The sequence below is a fragment of the Eumetopias jubatus genome, unplaced genomic scaffold, assembly GCF_037043125.1.
Source record: "Eumetopias jubatus isolate StellerSeaLion01/CBP00866 unplaced genomic scaffold, mEumJub1_p1.0 scaffold_1, whole genome shotgun sequence".
Lineage (NCBI taxonomy): Eukaryota > Metazoa > Chordata > Mammalia > Carnivora > Otariidae > Eumetopias > Eumetopias jubatus.
The window spans coordinates 103882015-103900941 of NW_028274807.1; the positions used below are offsets into that span (position 1 = coordinate 103882015).

Sequence of the window (18927 nt, forward strand, 5' to 3'; positions counted from 1 at the left end):
TCTTATATATTTTATCATTGTTTTAAAAATTATTTTCCATATGAATTTCCTTTTTTTATCAAAAAGGATGGTCTGTTATTTTATTGACAGTAGGAAATTGAGTCATAAAACTTAACAAAACTTTTTAAAGAATGTGTGACATTCCCTTGTACAGTTATTTTGTTATTTCCTTTATGCCATTTAATAACAACACTAAGCAAACATCTTTATTAACCCCCAAAATAAATCATTTCTTTCAGGAGAAGTTATTCAAGAGATACCAATTGAATTTATCTCAGATATCTGTTTATGCAGGTATTCTTTGTAGTTAGCTTACTCTGAAAGCTCTTTGTATTTTTTAAATTATAATTTTAGTATAGTTAACAGTGTTATATGAGTTTCAGGTATAAAGTGTAGTGATTCAACAATTCTATACATTACTCAGTGCTTATCATGATAAGTATACTCTTAATCCCCATCACGTATTTCACCCACCCCCACCCACCTCCCCTCTGGTAACCATGACTTTGTTCTCTAGAGTTAAGAGTCTTATTTTGGGTCTATTTTGCATCTATTTTATTTTTTGTTCTTTTGCTTTGTCTTAAATTCTACAAATGAGTGAAATTATATGGTATTTGTCTTTCCCCGATTGACTTATTTCACTTAGCATTATACCCTCTAGGTCTATCCATGTTGTTACAAATGGCAAGATTTCATTCCTTTTTTATGGCTGAATAATATTCCACTGTGTATATATACCATTCATCTATCGATGGACACTTGGGCTGCTTCTATAATTTGGCTATTGTAAATAACGCTTCAGTAAACATAGCGGTGAATATATCTTTTCAAATTAGTGTTTTTTGTATTTCTTGAGTAAATCCCCAGTAGTGGAATTACTGGATCATATGCTAATTCTATTTTTAACCTTTTGAGGAACCTGCATACTGTTTTCCATAGTGGCTGTACCAGTTTGCATTCCCACCAATAGTGCTCAAGAGTTCCTTTTCTCCACATGCCCTCCAACACTTGTTGTTTCTTGGTGTTTTGATTTTAGCCATTCTGAGAGGTGTTATTAGGCAACATCTCATTGTGGTTTTGATTAGCATTTCCCTGATAATTACCGATGTTGAACATCTTTTCATGTGTCTGTTGGCCATCTGGGTGTCTTTTTTGGAGAAATGTCTGTTCATGTTTTCTGCCCGTTTTTAATTGGATTGTTTTTTTTTGAGTTGTAGAACTTCTTTATATATTTTTGATACCCTTTATCAGATCTGTCATTTGCAAATATCTTCTCCCATTCAGTAGGTTATCTTTTAGTTTTATTGATTCCTTTACTGTGCAGAAGCTTTTTATTCTGAAGTAGTCCCTGTAGTTTATTGTTGCTTTTGTTTCCCTGGCCTCAGGAGACATACCCATAAATATGTTGTGAATTGTGCAAGACTGTTGAATCACAGATCTGTACTTCTGAAACAAATAATGCAAGATATGTTAAGAAAAAAGAAAAAGAAGAAGATAGCAGGAGGGGAAGAATGAAGGGGAGTAAGTCGGAGGGGGGGACAAACCATGAGAGACGATGGACTCTGAAAAACAAACTGAGGGTTCTAGAGGGGAGGGGGGTGGGGGGATGGGTTAGCCTGGTGATGGGTATTAAGGAGGGCACGTTTTGCATGGAGCACTGGGTGTTATGCACAAACAATGAATCATGGAACACTACATCAAAAACTAATGATGTAATGTATGGTGATTAACATAACAATAAAAAATGTAAAAAAATATGTTGCTATAACCAACATCAGAGAAATTACTGCCTGTGTTCTCTTCTAGGATTTTTATAGTTTCAGGTCTCACACTTAGGTCTTTAATCCATTTTTAATTTCCTTTTGTGTATAGTGTGAAAAAGTGGTCCAGTTTCTTTCTTATCTATAGCTGCCCAGTTTTCCCAACACCATTTATTGAAGAAACTGCCTTTTCCCCATTGTATATTCTTGCCTTCTTTATAAAAGATTAATTGACCATATAATCATGGGCTTATTTCTGGGCTCTCTATTCTGTTCCATTGATTTATGTGTCTATTTTTGTGTCAATACCATACTGTTTTGATTACTACAGCTTTGTAGTATATCTTGAAATATGGGAGTGTGATACCTCCAGTTTTGTTCTTTTTTTTTTTTTTTTTTGGTTCCATACAAATTTTAGGATTGTTTGTTCTAGTTCTGTGAAAAATGCTGTTGGTATTTTGATAGGGGTTGCAAGTGTGTAGATTGCTGTGGGTAGTATAGACATTTCAACAATATTGTTTCTTCCAATCTGTGAGCATGGAATATCCTTACTTTTGTATCTGGCGTCCTCAATTTCATTCACTTATTCTTTATAGTTCAGAGAATAGGACTTTTACCTTCCTTGATTAACTTTATTCTTAGGTATTTTATACTTTTTGGTGCAATTATGAATGGGATTGTTTTCTTAATTTCTCTTTCTGCTGCCTCATTATTAGTGTATAGAAATGCAACAGATTTCTTTTTTTTTTTAAGATTTTATTTATTCATTCGAGACACAGAGATACAGAGAGAGAGAGAGTGAGCACAAGCAGGGGGAGAGGCAGAGGGAGAAGCAGGCTCCCTGCTGAGCCAGGACCCGGACGTGGGGCTCAATCCCAGGACCCTGGGATCATGACCTGAGCCGAAGGCAGATGCTTAACCATCTGAGCCACCCAGGTGCCCCTGCAACATATTTCTGTACATTGATTTTTGTATCCTGTGGCCTTATGGAATTAATTTGTCAGTTCTGGTAGTTTTTTTTAGTGGAAGCTTTAGGATTTTCTTTATATATAGTGTTATGTCATCTGCAGATTGTGAACGTTGTACTTCTTCCTTACCAGTTTGAGTGCCTTTTATTTCTTATCTGATTGCTGCAGCTAGATCTTCCAGTACTATGTTGAAGAAAGTGGTTATAGTGGACATCTGTCTTGTTCCTGACCTTAAGAGGCAAGCTCTCAGGTTTTCACCATTGAGTATGATGTTAACTGTGAGTTTTCATTTATGGCCTTTATTATGTTGCAGTGTATTCCCTGTAAACCTACTTTGTTGAGGTTTTTTTTTTTTTCTTTTTAATCATGAATGGATGTTGTACTTTGTCGAATGTTTTCTCTGTACCTATTGAAATGATCGTACAGTTTTTGTCCTTTCTCTTATTGATATAATGAATCAGTTTGATTGACTTGCAAATATTGAACCACGCTTACATCCCAGGAATAAATCCCACTTGATCGTGATGAATGCTTTTTAAAAGGTAGTTCTCTTTCTTTTTAGTGTCTTTATCTGGTTTTGGTATCAGGGTAGTGCTCATAAAATGAATTTATAAGCTTTCTTTCCTTCTGTTTTTCAGAATAGTTGGAGAAGAATAGGTATAAACTCTTCTAAATGTTTGGTAGAATTCACCTGTGAAGTCTTCTGGTCCTGAACTTCTGTTTGTTGGGAGTTTTTTGACCACTGATTGGATTTCATTGCTGGTGGTCAGTCTGTTCAAATTTTCTATTTCTTCCTGATTCAGTTTTGGGAGGTTCTCTGTTTCTAGGAATTTAATTCTTCTAGGTTGTCCAATTTGTTGGCATATAATTTTTCATAATATTCTCTTACAATCCCTGTCTTTCTGTAGTGTCGGTTGTTATTCCTCCTCTTTCAGTTTTCATTTTGTTTGAGTCCTATATATTATCTCTCTTGCAATCTCCCTCAATCTCTCTCTCTCTCTCTCTCTCTCTTTCTTAATGAGTCTGACTAAAGATTTATCAATTTTGTTGTTCTTTTCAAAGAACCAGCTCTGGTTTCATTGATCTGCTCTATTGTTTTTTTTTAGTTTCTACTTTGTTTATTTCTGCTCTAATCTTTATAATTCCCTTCCTTCTACTGTTTTTGGGCTTTGTTCTTTTTCTTGCTCTTTAGATGTAAGGTTAGGTTGTTTATTTGAGATTTTTATTGCTTCTTGAGGTGGGCCTGTATAGCAATAAAATTCCCTCTTAGAACAGCTTTTGCTGCATCCCAAAGATACTGGACTGTTGTATTTTCATTTTCATTTGTCTCCATGTATTTTTTTTTAAAGATTTTATTTATTTATTTGAGAGAGAGAGAATGAGAGACAAAGAGCACAAGAGGAAAGAGGGTCAGAGAGAGAAGCAGACTCCCCGCTGAGCAGGGAGCCTGATACGGGACTCGATCCCTGGACTCCAGGATCATGACCTGAGCCGAAGGCAGTCGCTCAACCAACTGAGCCACCCAGGCGCCCTCCATGTATTTTTTTTATTTCCTCTTGGTTAACCCATTCGTTGTTTAGGAGCATGTTCTTTAACCTCCATGTATTTGTGCTCTTTCTAGATTTTTCTTATGATTGATTTCTAGTTTCATAACATTGTGGTCAGAAAGGATGTATGGTATGGCCTTGATCTTTTTGAATTTGTTGAGACTGGTTTTGTGGCCTATTATGCTATCTATTCTGGAGAATGTTCCATGTGTACTTGAAAAGAATGTGTATTCTGCTGTTTTTGATGAAATACTCTGAATGTATGTGTTAGATTCATCTGGTCCAATGAATCATTCAAAGCCACTGTTTCCTTGTTGGTTATCTGTTTGGATGACCTATCCATTTATGTAAGTTAGGTGTTAAAGTCCCCTACTATTATTGTATTACTATCATTACTTCCTTTATGTCTGTTATTAGCTGGTTTATGTACTTTGATGCTCCCATGTTTGGTGCATAAATATTTACAATTTTACAAATTTTATAACTTTCTGTTGGATTGTTCACTCGATGATTTACATACTGCCCTTCTTTGTCTCTGTTAGTCTTTGCTTTCAAATATATTTTGTCTGATATAAGTATTGCTATCCTGCTTTCTTTTCCCCTCCATTTGTATGATACTTTTTTTTTTTTAAAGATTTTATTTATTTGACAGAGAGAGACACAGCAAGAGAGGGAACACAAGCAGGGGGAGTGGGAGAGGGAGAAGCTGGCCTCCCGCAGAGCAGGGAGCCCGATGCAGGGCTTGATCCCAGGACCCTAGGACCATGACCTGAGCCGAAGGCAGATGCCCAATGACTGAGCCACCCAGGCGCCCCGATCCTTTTTTTTATATCTTCACTTTCAGTCTGCCTGTGTCTAGGACTGAAACTAATCCCTTGTAGGCAGCATAGAGATGGGTCTTGCTTTTTTATTCATCCCATCACCCTCTGTCTTTTGATTAGAGTATTTACTCTATTTACATTCATAATATTATTGATTATTGAGGTATGTATTTATTGTTTTGTTGCTCTATGGTTTTTGTATTTTGTCTCTGTTCCTTTTTTTTCTCTTGATCTCTTCTCTCATTGCTCTTTGGTGATATACTTGGATTCCTTTCTCCTTATTTTTTGCATATCTATTACTGATTTTTGATTTGTGGTTACCATATTAAGTGGTTACTATATTAAGTTGATGGTCACTTAAGTTTGAACCCATTCTTTACTCCTCTTCCCCCACGTTTTAGGTATATGGTGTCACATTTTACATCCTTTTATTTTGTGAATCCTTGACTGATTTTTATAGATATACTTAATACCACTTTTGTGCTTCCTACTTTTGTTACTCCTACTTATGGTCTTTCCTGTCTACACAAAGTGTCCCCTTTAACATTTTCTATAGGGCTGGTTTAATGGTGATGGATTTTTCTTTGACTTTTGTTTGTCTGGGAAACTCTTTATCTCTTTATCTCTCCTCCATTCTGAATGAAAGCCTTGCTGGATAGAGTATATATTTTTTAAAGATTTATTTATTTATTTGAGAGAGAGAGAGTGCACAGTGGGTAGAGGCCAAGGGAGAGGGAGAGAGAATCCCAAGTGGACTCCAGGCTGAGTGTGGAGCCCAAGGTGGGGCTTGATCTCACTACCCTGAGATCACGACCTGAGCCAAAACCAAGAATCAGATGCTCAACCTACTGTGCCACCCAGGTGCCCATGGATAGAGTACTTTTGGTTATAGGTTTCTTTCCTTCAGCATTTGGAATATATCATGTCACTCTGTTCTAGCCTACAGAGTTTCTGCTGAAAACTCAGTTCATACCCTTGTGGAGTTTCCCTTGTACATAACTATTTTCTTTTTATTTGCTGCTTTTAAAATTCTCTCTTATTTACTACCTATTGCCATTTTAATTACTATGTGTCTTGACATGGACCTCCTTGGGTTGTTATTGTTAGAGGCTCTGTGTGTCAACTAGATCAGGATTTCTTTTTCCTTCCCCAGGTTAGGGAAGTTTTCACCTATTATTTCTTGAAATAAATTTTCTGCCCCCTTTTCTCTCTCTTCTTCTAGGATCCCTATAAAGCAAATGTTACTATACTTGATGGTGTTGCTGAGTTCCCTAAGTCTATTTTCATTTATTATTATTTTTTCTCTCTCCTGTTAGGCTTGATTGCTTTCCATTACTCGATCCTCCAGAGCTGATCCATTCTTCTGCTTCCTCTTGTCTACTATTTATTCTGTCTAGTGTATTCTTAGATCAGTTATTGAGTTCTTCATCTCTGGTTCTTTTTTATGTTTCCTATCTTTTTGTTGAGGGTCTTACTGAGGTTCTTCACTCTTTTCTCAAGTCCAGTGAGTATCTTTATGACCATTACTTTAAATTCTCTATGAGGCATATTACTTATCTCCATTTCATTTAGTTCTTTTGCTGTGATTTTGTCCTGTTCTTTCATTTGGGACCTATTCCTTATCTCCTCATTTTGTCTAACTCTCTGAGTCTGTTTTTATGTTAGGAAAGTCAGCTACATCTTGCCAGTCAGTTACATCATGCAACAGCTCTCTTTGCCAGTTTGTGGGCAAGGTTTTGTCCCTGTGTTGTTAGTGGGCTTGACTTGAGTCTGATCAGGTATTTACCAAAGATGCAGTAGCACTGAACTGCAGGGCAGTCCCTGTGTTGTCCCCTGGGAAGTTTTCATTGGTGGGTGGGGTCTGTGGTCAGACCATATGTCTGCCCCCAGTCCGCTGCTGGGGCTGCAGTTGGACTGGTGTGTGTGGTTATCTTCCCCTCCGTCCCAGGGTAGGAGTCACCTTGGAGTGGTGCTGGCCCCTATGAGGGCTACTTGCACACTGCCAGACTTGTGGCACCACTTTGGATGGGCTCTGGCCAAGGGCGCATTGGATGGGGTAGGTCTGCAAGAAAACATGGGTGCAGGGTAGGCAGTGCCAGCCAGGAATGTGTGGTTCCATGGGCGGGGTCTTGCAGCCACCTGTAAAAACCCCTGCTGAGCCGGGCCTGGCTGGAGGGCACGGATGCATGGAGACATGTGGTAGTGGGGTGTGCTGTTAACAAACTAGATGGAGAGTATTGGCACTACGCTGGTTCCCACAGGTGTCTGTATATCTAGGCTAGGGGGCAGGGGAGGGATATGGTGCCTGCCAGCTCTTTTCTTCTTGGAGAAGTCTCCCAGTGATCCCTGCATCTCCAGCACATGTTCTGAGATTAGCAAATACTTCTTCCCATATACCCCAGGCATTTTTCAAACTGTTGCGTCCATGCCGTATCTCAGTGGGGCTGTTTGTTGTTGTGTCTCTTTAAGGGCGGGGACTCCACCTTCCCGGTTCTCCCAGAGCCAAGCCTGCTGATTTTTAAAGTTCCAGGTGTTAAGCCCCACTAATTTTTAGGCCCCTCTGGTTTTCAAAACCAAATGTTATGGGAATCCATCTTCCTTGTGAGGGACCCCATGCCTGGGGTGCCTGGTTGTGGGGATCTGCCCCACCCCTCTCGCGTCTCTGTGTCCACTGCCTACCTCCCCATGGACAGTCCCATGGGTCTGTTTGACTCCCCACCTCATCTCCACCTTTTCTACCCTCAGTGTAGCCTAATCTCTACATTTAGCTGTAGAAAGTCTCTTCTGCCAGGCTTTGGGTCATTTTCTGGGTTATTTACACTAATGTGGGTGTTATCTAGTTGTATCCGTGGGATGAGATGAGCTAAGGATCCTTCTACTCTGCCATCTTTTCCAGAAGTCCCAAGATTTTTCTTATTTCTTGAGGTAGGCCTTTATCACTATAAACTTCTCTCTTTGAACTGTTATTGCTGGGTCCCAAAGATTTGGGCTGTTGTGTTTTCATTTTCATTTGTCTCCATATGTTCTTTTTTGCTTGTTTTGATTTCTTTATTGACTGGTTTTTTAGTAGCATGTTGTTTAGCCTCCCTATGTTTGTGGGTTCTTCCCAGTTTTTTTTTTCATATAATTGATTTCTAATTTCATACCATTCTGGTTAGAAAAGATAATTAATACGATTTTAATCTTCTTAAATTTATTGACACTTGTTTTGTGGCCTAACGTGTTCTGACCTGGAGAATGTTCCATGTTCACTTTGAAAAGAATGTGTTTTCTGCTCTTTTTGGATGGAATGTTCTGTACTTATCCATCTGGTCTAATGTGTTGTTCGAAGCCACTGTTTCCTTGTTGATTTTCTGTCTTTATGAACTATTCTTTGATGTAGGTGAGCTGTTAAAAGTCCTCTACTATTATTTTATTGTTATCCATTTCTCCCTTTATGTCTGTTAATATTTGCTTTATGTATTTAGGAGCTCCTGTGTTGGGTGCATAGATGTTTATAATTTTTATCTGCTCTTATGGGATCAATCTCTTTATCATTTTGTAGTGCCCTTCTTTGTCTCGTACTATGGTCTGTTTTAACGTCTTTTTTGTCTAAGTATTGCTGTTGTTATTTTATTTCATTTTTTTGCTTCCATTTGGATTGGAAATGTTTTTCCATCCCTCCACATTCAGTCTCTATGTGTCTTTAGGTCTAAAGTGAGTCTTTTTTAGGATATAGATGGGTTTTTTCTTTTTTTTTTTTAAACCCAGTCAACCAGTGTCTTTTGAGTGGAACATTTAGTCCATTTACATTGAAGGTAATTATTAAGAAGTATGTATTTATTGCCATTTGTTAATTGTTGTCTGGTTGTTTTGTAGTTCCTCTCTGTTCTTTTATTCTGTGCTTGTTCCCTTACTTTCTGGTTTGATGGCTTTCTTTAGTGTTTGCTTGGATTCCTTTCTGTTTATTTTTTTGTGTACCCATGATAGGTTTTGATATGTGGTTAGTGTTTGGTTCATATATAAAATCCTCTGTTTCTCAGTCTATATTAAATTGATGGTCACTTAAGTTCAAACACATCCTAAAAGCACTAATTTTTTTCTCCCCTCTCCACATTCTATGTACTTAAGGTCATATTTTACATATTTTTGTGTATCCCTCAACTAATTTTTGCAGATATAATGGATTTTACTATGTTTGTGTTTTAACCTCTGTAGTGCCTTTTTAAGTAATTAATCTACTACCTTTACTCTGTGTATTTTTACCTGTAATATTTTTTTCCTTTCATAATTCTCTTAACTCTAGTTATAGCCTTTTCTTCCTCTTTAACTTTTTTTTTTTTTTTTTTTTTGTAAGGCTAGTTCAGTGGTCATGAACTCCTTTGACTTTTGTTTGGGAAATTCTCTCCTATTCTGAACAATAACATTGCTGAGTACAGTATTCTTGGTAGCAGATTTTTTCCTTTCAGCACTTTGAATATATCATGCCACCACCTTCTGGCCCACAAAGTTTGTGCTGAAAAATCAGCAGAGCGCCTTATGGAGTTTCCCTTGTATGTAACTCTTTTCTCTTGCTGTTTTTAAAATTCTCTCTTTATCATTACTTTTTGGCATTGCAGTTATGTGTCTCGGTGGGGACCTCCTTAGATTCATCTTATTAAGTGTTCTTCCTGCTTCCTCTATCTAGATATATTTCTTTCCCTAGATTAGGGAAGTTTTCAGCTATTATTTCTTCAAATAAATTTTTTTGCTCTTTTCATCCTGTCTTCTCCTTCTGGGATCCCGTTAATGCAAATAGTATGCTCAATGATGTCACCTAGTCCCCTTAACCTATTCTCATTTTTCACTGTTCTTTTTTGTTGTTGTTTTGCTTGTTTGCTTTCCATTACCCTGTCTTCCAGAGTGTTGATCCATTCTTCTGCGTTCTCTAATCTGCTGTTGATTCCCACTAGTCTATTTTTTGTCATTGAGTTCTTCATCTCTGACTGGTTCTTTTTTTATACTATCACTTTGTTGAAGTTTTCACTGAGTTTATACACTCTTTTCTCAAGAACAGTGAATATCTTTATGACCATTACTTTAAATTCTTTTTCAGGCATATTACTTATCTGTTTTATTTAGCTTTTTCCCCTTGATTGTGTTGTTCTTTCCTTTGGAACATATTTTTCTGTCCCCTCATTGTCTCTCTGTGCTTGTTTCTGTGTAGAAGGGAGGTGAGCTACATCTCCTAGTTTTGAAAGTGGTGGTCTTGTGTAGAAGGTGTTTGGTGCCCTGTAGTGCAGTCCCCCCTGGTCACCAGAATCAGGCACTCCAGGAGTGTCCCCTATGAGGGCTCTGTGTCATGGCTGAGTCCCATTTACCTTCAGTCCAGTCAACTACAATGTCCCACCTTGCCAGCTATGGACAAGGTTCAGTTCCTGCACTGTTGAGAGGCTTCTCTGAGGCCACTACAGGCATATTAATGGGGCCAGCAGTCAGACTAGGTCTCTGCAATCTGCTTCTCTGTCACACCTGCAGGCACACCCAGCATGGCAAGATTTGATCCCTGGGCAGGTAACAAAAAGGATTGGCTGCAGGAACTGTGGGCTTGCAGGTTTGTGGGGTTATCTCCCCACCTCTCCAAGGCAGGAGTCACTTTGGAGTAATACCAGTCCCTGCTCAGAGTTGCTTGCAGAGTGTGTTAGGACAAGACCTGCTTTGGAGGGACACCTGCTGATGCAGGTGTTTGGATGGGGCAGGGCCTGTTGTGCTAGCAAAATAGATGGAGAGTGCTAACATTGGTTTCCACGTGTCCAACTGTCTAGGCTGGGGGAGGGCAAGAGAAATGGCACCCACCAGCACTTTTGTTTCTGGAGAAATCTGAAGATTCCTATTCCTCTAGGACATTTTCTTGGATTAGTAAATAAATGTTTTTCAAATATGCCCCAGGGACTTTTCAAACTACGGATTCTGTGTTGTGTCTCAGGCCAACTATTATTGCATTTCTAACCTTATATCTTAATATTTGTCAGTTTCTCCCTTTATGTCTGTTAATATTTAATGTATTTCAGTGGTCCTGTGTTGCATAGGTGTTTATAATTATCTCCTCTTGTAGGATTGATCGCTTTATCATTATGTTGTGCCCTTCTTTGTCTCTTGCTATACAGTCTTTGTTTTAAAGTCTATTTTGTCTGATAAAAGTATTGCTACCCTGGCTTTTTTGTTACTTCCATTTGCATGGAGTATCTTGTTGTTTTGGTGTTGAATTGAATGAGTCCTTTATATATTTTAGATATTAACCCCTTATTGGATAAATCTTTTAGAAATATCTTCTCCCATTCAGTAAGTTGCCTTTTCATTTTGTTGATGGTGATGTTTTCTTTTAGTAGTTTTATGGTTTCACATCTCACATTTTTGGCTCTTTAATCCATTTTGAGTTTATTTTTGTTTATGGTGTAAAAAAGTCCAGGTTTCATTCTTTTGCATGTAGCTGTTCAGTTTTCCCAGCATCACTTCTTGAAAAGACTCTCTTTCCCCATTGTATATTCTTGCTTTCTTTGTTGTAGATTGACCATATAAGTGTGGGTTTATTTCTGGGCTCTTTATCCTATTCCACCAATGTATGTGTCTATATTTGTGCTAGTATCATACTGTTTTGAATACTATGGCTTTGTAGTATATCGTGAAATCTGGAATTGGGATACTTCCAGCTTTCTTCTTTCTCAAGACTGCTTTGGCTATTTGGAGTCCTTTGTGGTTCCAAACAAAATTTAAGATTATTTGGTCTACTTCTATGAAAAATACTGTTGGCATTTTGATAGGGATTGCACTAATTTTGTAGATTGCTTTGGGTAGTAGGGACATTTTAATGGTACTCATTCTTCCAATATTCATGAGGATGGTATACCTTTCCATTTGTGTCATCTTCAACTTCTTTCATCAATATCTTATAGATTTCAGAGTATACATCTCTAACTTCCTTGTTTAAATCAATTCCTAGGTACTTTATTCTTTTAGTGGATGGAATGTTTTCTTGATTTTGCTTTCTGCTAATTCGTTATTAGTGTATAGAAATGCAACAGATTTCTGTATATTAATTTTGTATCCTGCAAATTTACTGAAGTCATTTATAAGTTCAATAGTTTTTTGGTGGTGTCTTTAGGGTTTATTATATAGAGTATCATGTCATCTGAAAATATAGAAAGTTTTACTTCCTCTTTACTAAATTGGATGCCTTTTATTCTTTTTTCTTTTCTGACTGCTGCAGCTAGGACTTCATATGACTTTATGTTGAATAAAAGTGGCGAGACTGCATATCCTTGTCTTGTTCCTGATCTTAAAGAAAAACTTTTCAGTTTTTCAATATTCAGTATGATGTTTGCTGTGGGTTTTTCATATGTGTCCTTTATTATGTTGAGATATGTTCCCTTTAAGCCTACTTTGTTGAGAGTTTTTTATCAGGACCAGATGTTGAATTTGCTAAGTATCTTCTCTGCATCTATTAAACTGATCATATGGTTTTTATCCTTCCTCTTGTTAATGTGATGTATCACATTGATTTGCAAATATTGAATCACCCTTGCATCCCTGGAATAAATCCCACTTGATTGTGATGAATGATCCTTTTAATGTATTAATTTAGTTCGCTAATATTTTGTTGAGTATTTTTACATCTATATTTATTAGGCTTACTGGCGTATACTTTTCTTGTAATTTCTTTGGTTTTGGCATCAGGGTAATTCTGGACTCAGGTGAACTTGCTAATTTTCCTTCCCCTTCTATTTTTTTAATAGTTTGAAAAGAATTCATATTAATTCTTCTTTAAATGTTTGGTAGAATTCATCTGTGAAGACTTCTGGTCCTGGACTTTTGCTTGTGGGGAGATTTTTTTTTTTTTTAACTGATTCAATTTTGTTACTAGTAATCAGTCTCTTCTGATTTTTCTTTCTTTGATTCAGTTTTGGAAGATTGTATTTTTCTAGGAATTTACACATTTAGGTTGTCCAATTTGTTGGCATTTAATTTTTCTTATCTCTTATAAACCTTTGTATTTCTGTGGTGTCAGTTATTATTTCTCCTCTTTCATTTCTGATTTTATTTGCATCTTCTCTCCTTGTTAATGAGTCTGGCTAAAGGTTAATGAATTTTATCTTTTCAAAGAACCAGGTCTTGGCTTCATTGATCTTTTCTATGTTTTGGTGGGTTTTTTGGTTTTGTTTTGTTTTTTTTTTTGTCTTATTTCTGTCTAATCTTTATTTCCTTCTAATGACTTTGAGCTTTGTCTGTTCTGTATACACGGTATATTCCATCCAAAAACAGCAGAATACACATTTTTCAAGGAGCACATGAAACATTCTCCAGGATAGAACACATTTTAGGGCACAAGGTTTCAACAAATTTAAGTCCCATCTGGTGTAATATGTTGATCAAAACCTTGTTTCCTTAATTGATTTTCTGTCTGAATGATACATTCACTGATGTAAGTGGGGTGTTAAAGTTCCCTACTATTATTGTGTTCCTCCCTTTATGTCTGCTAATATTTGCTTCATGTATTTATGTGCTCCTATATTGCATAGATGTTTACAATGTTCTGTGCTCTTGTGGAATTGATTTATCATTATGTAATGCCCTTCTTTGTCTCTTGCTACAGTCTGTTTTAAAGTCTATCTTGTCTAAGTATTGCTACCCTGGCTTTTTTGTTACTTCCATTTGCATGCAGTGTCTTTTTCCATTCCTTCAGTTTCAGTCTGCATGTGTCTTTAGGTGTGAAGCAAGTCTCTTGTAGGCAGCATATAGTTGGGTCTTGTTTTTTTATCCATTCAGTCACCCTCTGTCTTTTGATTGGAGCCTTTAGAGCATTTAAATTTAAAGTAATTATTGATAGGCATATACTTATTGCTATTTTGTTAATTTTTTTTCTGGTTATTTTTGCAGTTCTCTGGGTTCCTTCCTTCTCTTGCTCTCTTCCCCTGTGGCTTAATGGCTTTCCTTAGTGTTATTCTTGAATTGCTTTCTCTTTACATTTTGTGTATCTATTACAGATTTTTGATTTGTGGTTACCATGGTATTCATGTATAACATCCTATTTGTATAGCAATCTAAAGTTGATGGTCACTTAAGTTTGAGCACATTCTAAAAGCACTAAATTTTTACTCTTATTTTGCATATTTTTTAGTATCTCTTGACTAACTTGTAGATAAATTGAATTTACTACTTTTGCATTTTAACTTCCATACTGGTTTTATTAGTGACTAATCTATTACCTTTACTATTTGTTTTTACCAGTGAAATTTTCATCATTTTCTCCTAGTTATGGCCTTTTCTTTTTAAAGAATTCCCTTTAACATTTTTTTCTAAGGCTGGCTAGTGGTAATGAAATCCTTTGATTTTTGTTTGTCCGGGAAAATCTTTATCTCTCCTTCAATTCTGAATGATGACCTTGTCAGGTATTCTTAGTTATAGTTTTTTTTTTCCTTTCAGCACTTTGGTGCATCATACCATCTTCTGGTCTGCAAAGTTCCTGCTGAAATATTAGCTCTCAGCCTAATGGGGTTTTCCTTGTGTGGAACTATTTGTTTTCTCTTGCTGCCTTAAAAGTTCTCTTAGTCATCACTTTTTGTCATTGTAACTATTATGTGTCTTGGTGTGGACATTCTTTGTTCATCTTATTTAGGGCTCTCTGTGATTTCCGGATTTGGATGTCTGTTTCCTCAGATTTAGGGAGGTTTTCAGCTATTTTCATAAGTTTTCTACCCCCTTTTCCCCCTCTCTTCTCCTTCTGGGATCCCTGTGACGCCAATGTAATTATGCCTGATGAGGTCACAGAGGTCCCTTAACCTACTCTTATTGTTTAGTCTTTTTTTCTTTTTGCTGTTCAGCTTGGGTGCTTCCCTTTACCTGGTCTTCCAGGTCACTGATCCGTTCTTCTGCCTCCTCTAATCTGCTGTTTCCTTTAGGGTATTTTTCATTTCAGGTATTGAATTCTTCATCTCTGGTTCTTTTTTATATTTTCTATCATTTTTGTTGAAGTCCTCATTGAGTTCATCCACTTTTTTCAAGTACAGTGAGTTTCTTTATGGCCATTACTTTGATCTCTTTTTCTGTGATTTTGTCTTATTCTTACATTTGGGATATATTCTTCTGTCTCCTCATTTTGTCTAAGTCTTCTGGTCTTGAAATTAGTGGTCTTGTGTAGAAGCAGTCCTGTGGTGTCCTGTACACAGTCCCCCTACCCGAGTCTTCAGAACTGGGTGCTCCAGGGATGTCCCCTGTGTGGGCTGCATGTACCCTCCTGTTTTTGATAAGGTGTGATTGCTGTGGGCATGCCACTGGTTGGCCCTCAGATGGCCCTCAGTGCATCTGTTGCAGGCACACAGGGCAGGATTTGCTCTCCATGCTGTTGAGGGTCCTGTCTACAGCAGTTGTGGGGTCACCGGTGGGCAGGGCCGGTCCTCAGCATGGCTGGATGCAGTTAGCCACTGCAGAAGCTGTGGGCACCCCAAAGTACAGGGCCTCCTCCCTGCACAGTCAGCAAAGAGGCCCAGCCCCAAGAACTGTGGGCATGCTGGTTTGTAGGGTTATCTCTGCCTCCTGTCCCCAGGGCAGGAGTCGCTTAGGAGGGGCACCAGTTCTTACCAGTGTTGCCTGCTGGGTGTGGTGGGTCTGCAGGGGAACTCCAGGGTGGGCACAGGGTCCTAGCAAGGTAGATGGAAAGTATTAGAACTGGCTCCCATAAGCATCTGGCTCCCTAGGCTGGGGAGGGCAAGAAAATGGCATCCACCACTTTTGTTCCTGGAGAAATCTCCTGTAGATCCCTTTGGCAGATGTCCTAAAATTAGTCAATAAATCCCCTTCAAGTATACCCCAGGTGTTTTGCAAAGTGCTCCCTCTGCGCTGTCTTGGACCTTATTATTTAGTGTCCTGGCTCTTGAAGGGCTTCATTTCCTGTAGCCCTCCATCTCTCCCAGAGCTAAGCCCCACTAATTTCATAGCTAAATATTATGGGGACTCTTCTTTCCAGGGTGGATCCCCAGGGCCAGGGGGTCTGGTGTGAGGTCTGATCTTTTCACTCTTCTGTGCTTGTGATATCACTGCCATTTGTGATTAGTCATTGTCAGGGGCCTGGTTCCCCACCATGTCTCCACCTCTTTCTGATGCAGCCTTCTCTCTACAGCCAGCTGTCACAATCTCTGCCAGTCTTCGGGTTGTTTTCAGAGTTAGCTGCAATCCATGCAGTTGTTGCTTCATTGTGTCCACGGAATGAGATGAGCTTGGGATCTTCCTATTTTTCCTTCTTCCTACTCCTTAGGATCTCTTAACATCAGTGTTTTCTTTTCATTGGCAATTGTACATGACACATTAGCAGACCAACAACCACCAGGACATAGTATGGTCCAAATACAGCAGCTCCACTTCTGTCTTGTTCTAGCCAGTCTTTGATGCCTCTCATCTGTCCATCAATATCACTCTCCCAACCTACGGTGGGGAAATTGGTATAAAAGTAACTGTAGAGTTAAGAAAACAAAAATGCAGAGGGAGTATGGTCACTTAAGTAGAAGCTTTGGCTTTTTTTACCGTGTGAAGTTTGGGTTTTAGATAAATAAAAATTGAATATGCAACTGGCTTGCTGGGCCACCTAAGGCAAATCACTTCATCTCTTAGGGCCTATTAAATGAGGATTAAGAAACTTAATGAAGTCCTTGAAATTAACACAAATCTAAATCACTGCAGCAATTGGTAAATTTGGTCTCAAAGTTGATACAATTTAGAGTTTCCTTAAAGAAAAGTATGCACATATCCGCAGAGATTTCTGGATTCTGCTACTGTGTAGCCACTAAGGATTCGCATGATCTCTCAGCAAAAGAAGCAACCAGCAACAAGCAAAACAAGAAACTAAAGTCACTACGATCAGATCTATATACTGTTCTAAAAAAAAAAAAAAAAAAAAAAGATCTATATACTGTTCTAGAAGACTAGATACAGGATAGTAGGGCTGAGAAAGCCAAGACAGTACAGAAGCAGGAGGTGACTGGAGGTGCTCTGTGGCTCAAGGTGGCTCAGGAAAGTGTGAAGATTAGTTTTTCCAAAAGCTTTTTCAGTGGGAATTACTTTCTTTACACTCAGGGTTAAAGTCCCCTTTTAATGCAATAATGTAAGGAAGGGCAGGGTTACAAACTCATAGCTCCAGATGAACAAGGCCTGGGAGGAACAAGACTAAAATACTGACCGGCACAATTACCACTTTAGAACTGAGGACAGATGCCATTCCTAATGCCATGACGACTGTACCAAGGGCAAGGGAGATAGATATTTGCTGGCTAGAGAAACAAAAACAAAAACAGATGAGGACTTTCCTCACACCCTTAGCCTTTAATATGAATTGAGAAAAGTAAAAGCATTGTTTCAACTCTTAAGAGTCAATACCAGACACTGTCAGCACCCCCAAATTATCCTGTAGCAACCAGCCTGAGGCCTTACCCTGCCTGGAGGCACCCCCCCCAACCGAGGGTGCATTATAGAAGCCTTCTTACCGACCTTATTATTTAGTCGAGTAGGAAGTCTACTTTGGATGGTATATATTAATAATTTAAGCCTGCTTACTCTCTACTAAAACCACACGGGTTCTGGTGGGGATCATGAGTAATAAAAGGGCACAAACAAAACACTTCTAGTCTGTCTCTAGGAAGATTAAAGTGCTGAGTTACTGGAAAATGTAACAGTAAATCATCAATTTGGATTATAAGGATTTGGCATTTGTGATAATTTGAACAGAAGCCAAGGAGATTATTTCTGAATAACATTAAAAATAATTACTACTTGGCAGAGCATGCATTGGTGAGGGCAGCCCAAGCCTGGGCTACTTTGCCAGGCCGGAGCATGCAGTGTCCCCTGCTGCAGTTTTGTAGGGTTGGTGTAAGGGTGCTTCCTCCTGGAGGAAGAATAATCTATAAAAACAAAAATGGAAAGGTTTCATAATGTTATTGAGGAAGGTCTTAATTAAATGGCACAGGGTTTACAAACATTATAATAACCCAAGTTTTTGTATTAAAAAATACGTAACACTCAGTGTATTTAGCAAAGTAGTTTATCAAATGGAGTTGGAAACCCATCATTTGTTTCAGGATTTCCTCTTTTTTGCCTAAAATCTAGGGACTGCTATGATTTCCTCCAGAAATGCTATTTTCAAAAACAGACTAAGAAGGCACTGTCCTGAAAAAAAACACTTCAAGTTTATAAGTAAAACCAATTTTTAAACATATATATCAAGGCTAACATATTCAAATGGAGGTGCATAGACAGTATCTAGATTCCAAAGGTTGTCAAAAGATTCTCCCTGTTCCCACAGAACTTAGCCTCTACCAAAACCATACTTATTAGAGAGCAAAAGTGATGGAAAGATATTCAACTAGATTTTCATCTAACTCGGTGACAAAACAGTGAGAATCCATGACTTTCATATCTCAATGCAGGCTTCTACCAGAGGAACTGAGGCTCAAATTGAAGAGGCAGCAGGAGATTTCAAGGCACTCATCCAACCAGGAATTTAAGATATAAGCCTTCCAAACTCTGAACTAACATAAATCTACCCTATTTATTACACTCACTCTTTTTCTCTTTCTCTAGAAAACAAATGATGATGGAGTTGATTTTGATTATACCGTTCTACTCCATGAATTCTCGACACAGGTAAAACAAAATTGAATGTATGTTACACGGTGTGGGGGGGCGGGGGCAGTAAAGTATGGTCCAAACTGAGAAGGCCCCTTGAGACCAAAAAGCAAAGCAGGCAGCTCCACATTTACAGAGAGTTTGATTCAGAGTAACTTGTTGCCAAGGGGGGTCGGCAGGCAGGGATCGAGGCACTGCACAGCTC

General features: G+C 38.2%; 1 protein-coding gene across 1 annotated transcript in view; it reads left to right on the forward strand.

The window, feature by feature from the left end:
• The window catches only part of RARRES1 (retinoic acid receptor responder 1), a 49793-nt gene that overhangs the window by 27815 nt on the left and 3051 nt on the right, over positions 1-18927 (forward strand). Inside the window, exon 5 of the mRNA XM_028103173.2 lies at positions 18678-18740. Within this exon, the coding sequence (XP_027958974.1) occupies positions 18678-18740 (63 nt within the window). The remainder of the gene's footprint in view (positions 1-18677; positions 18741-18927) is intronic.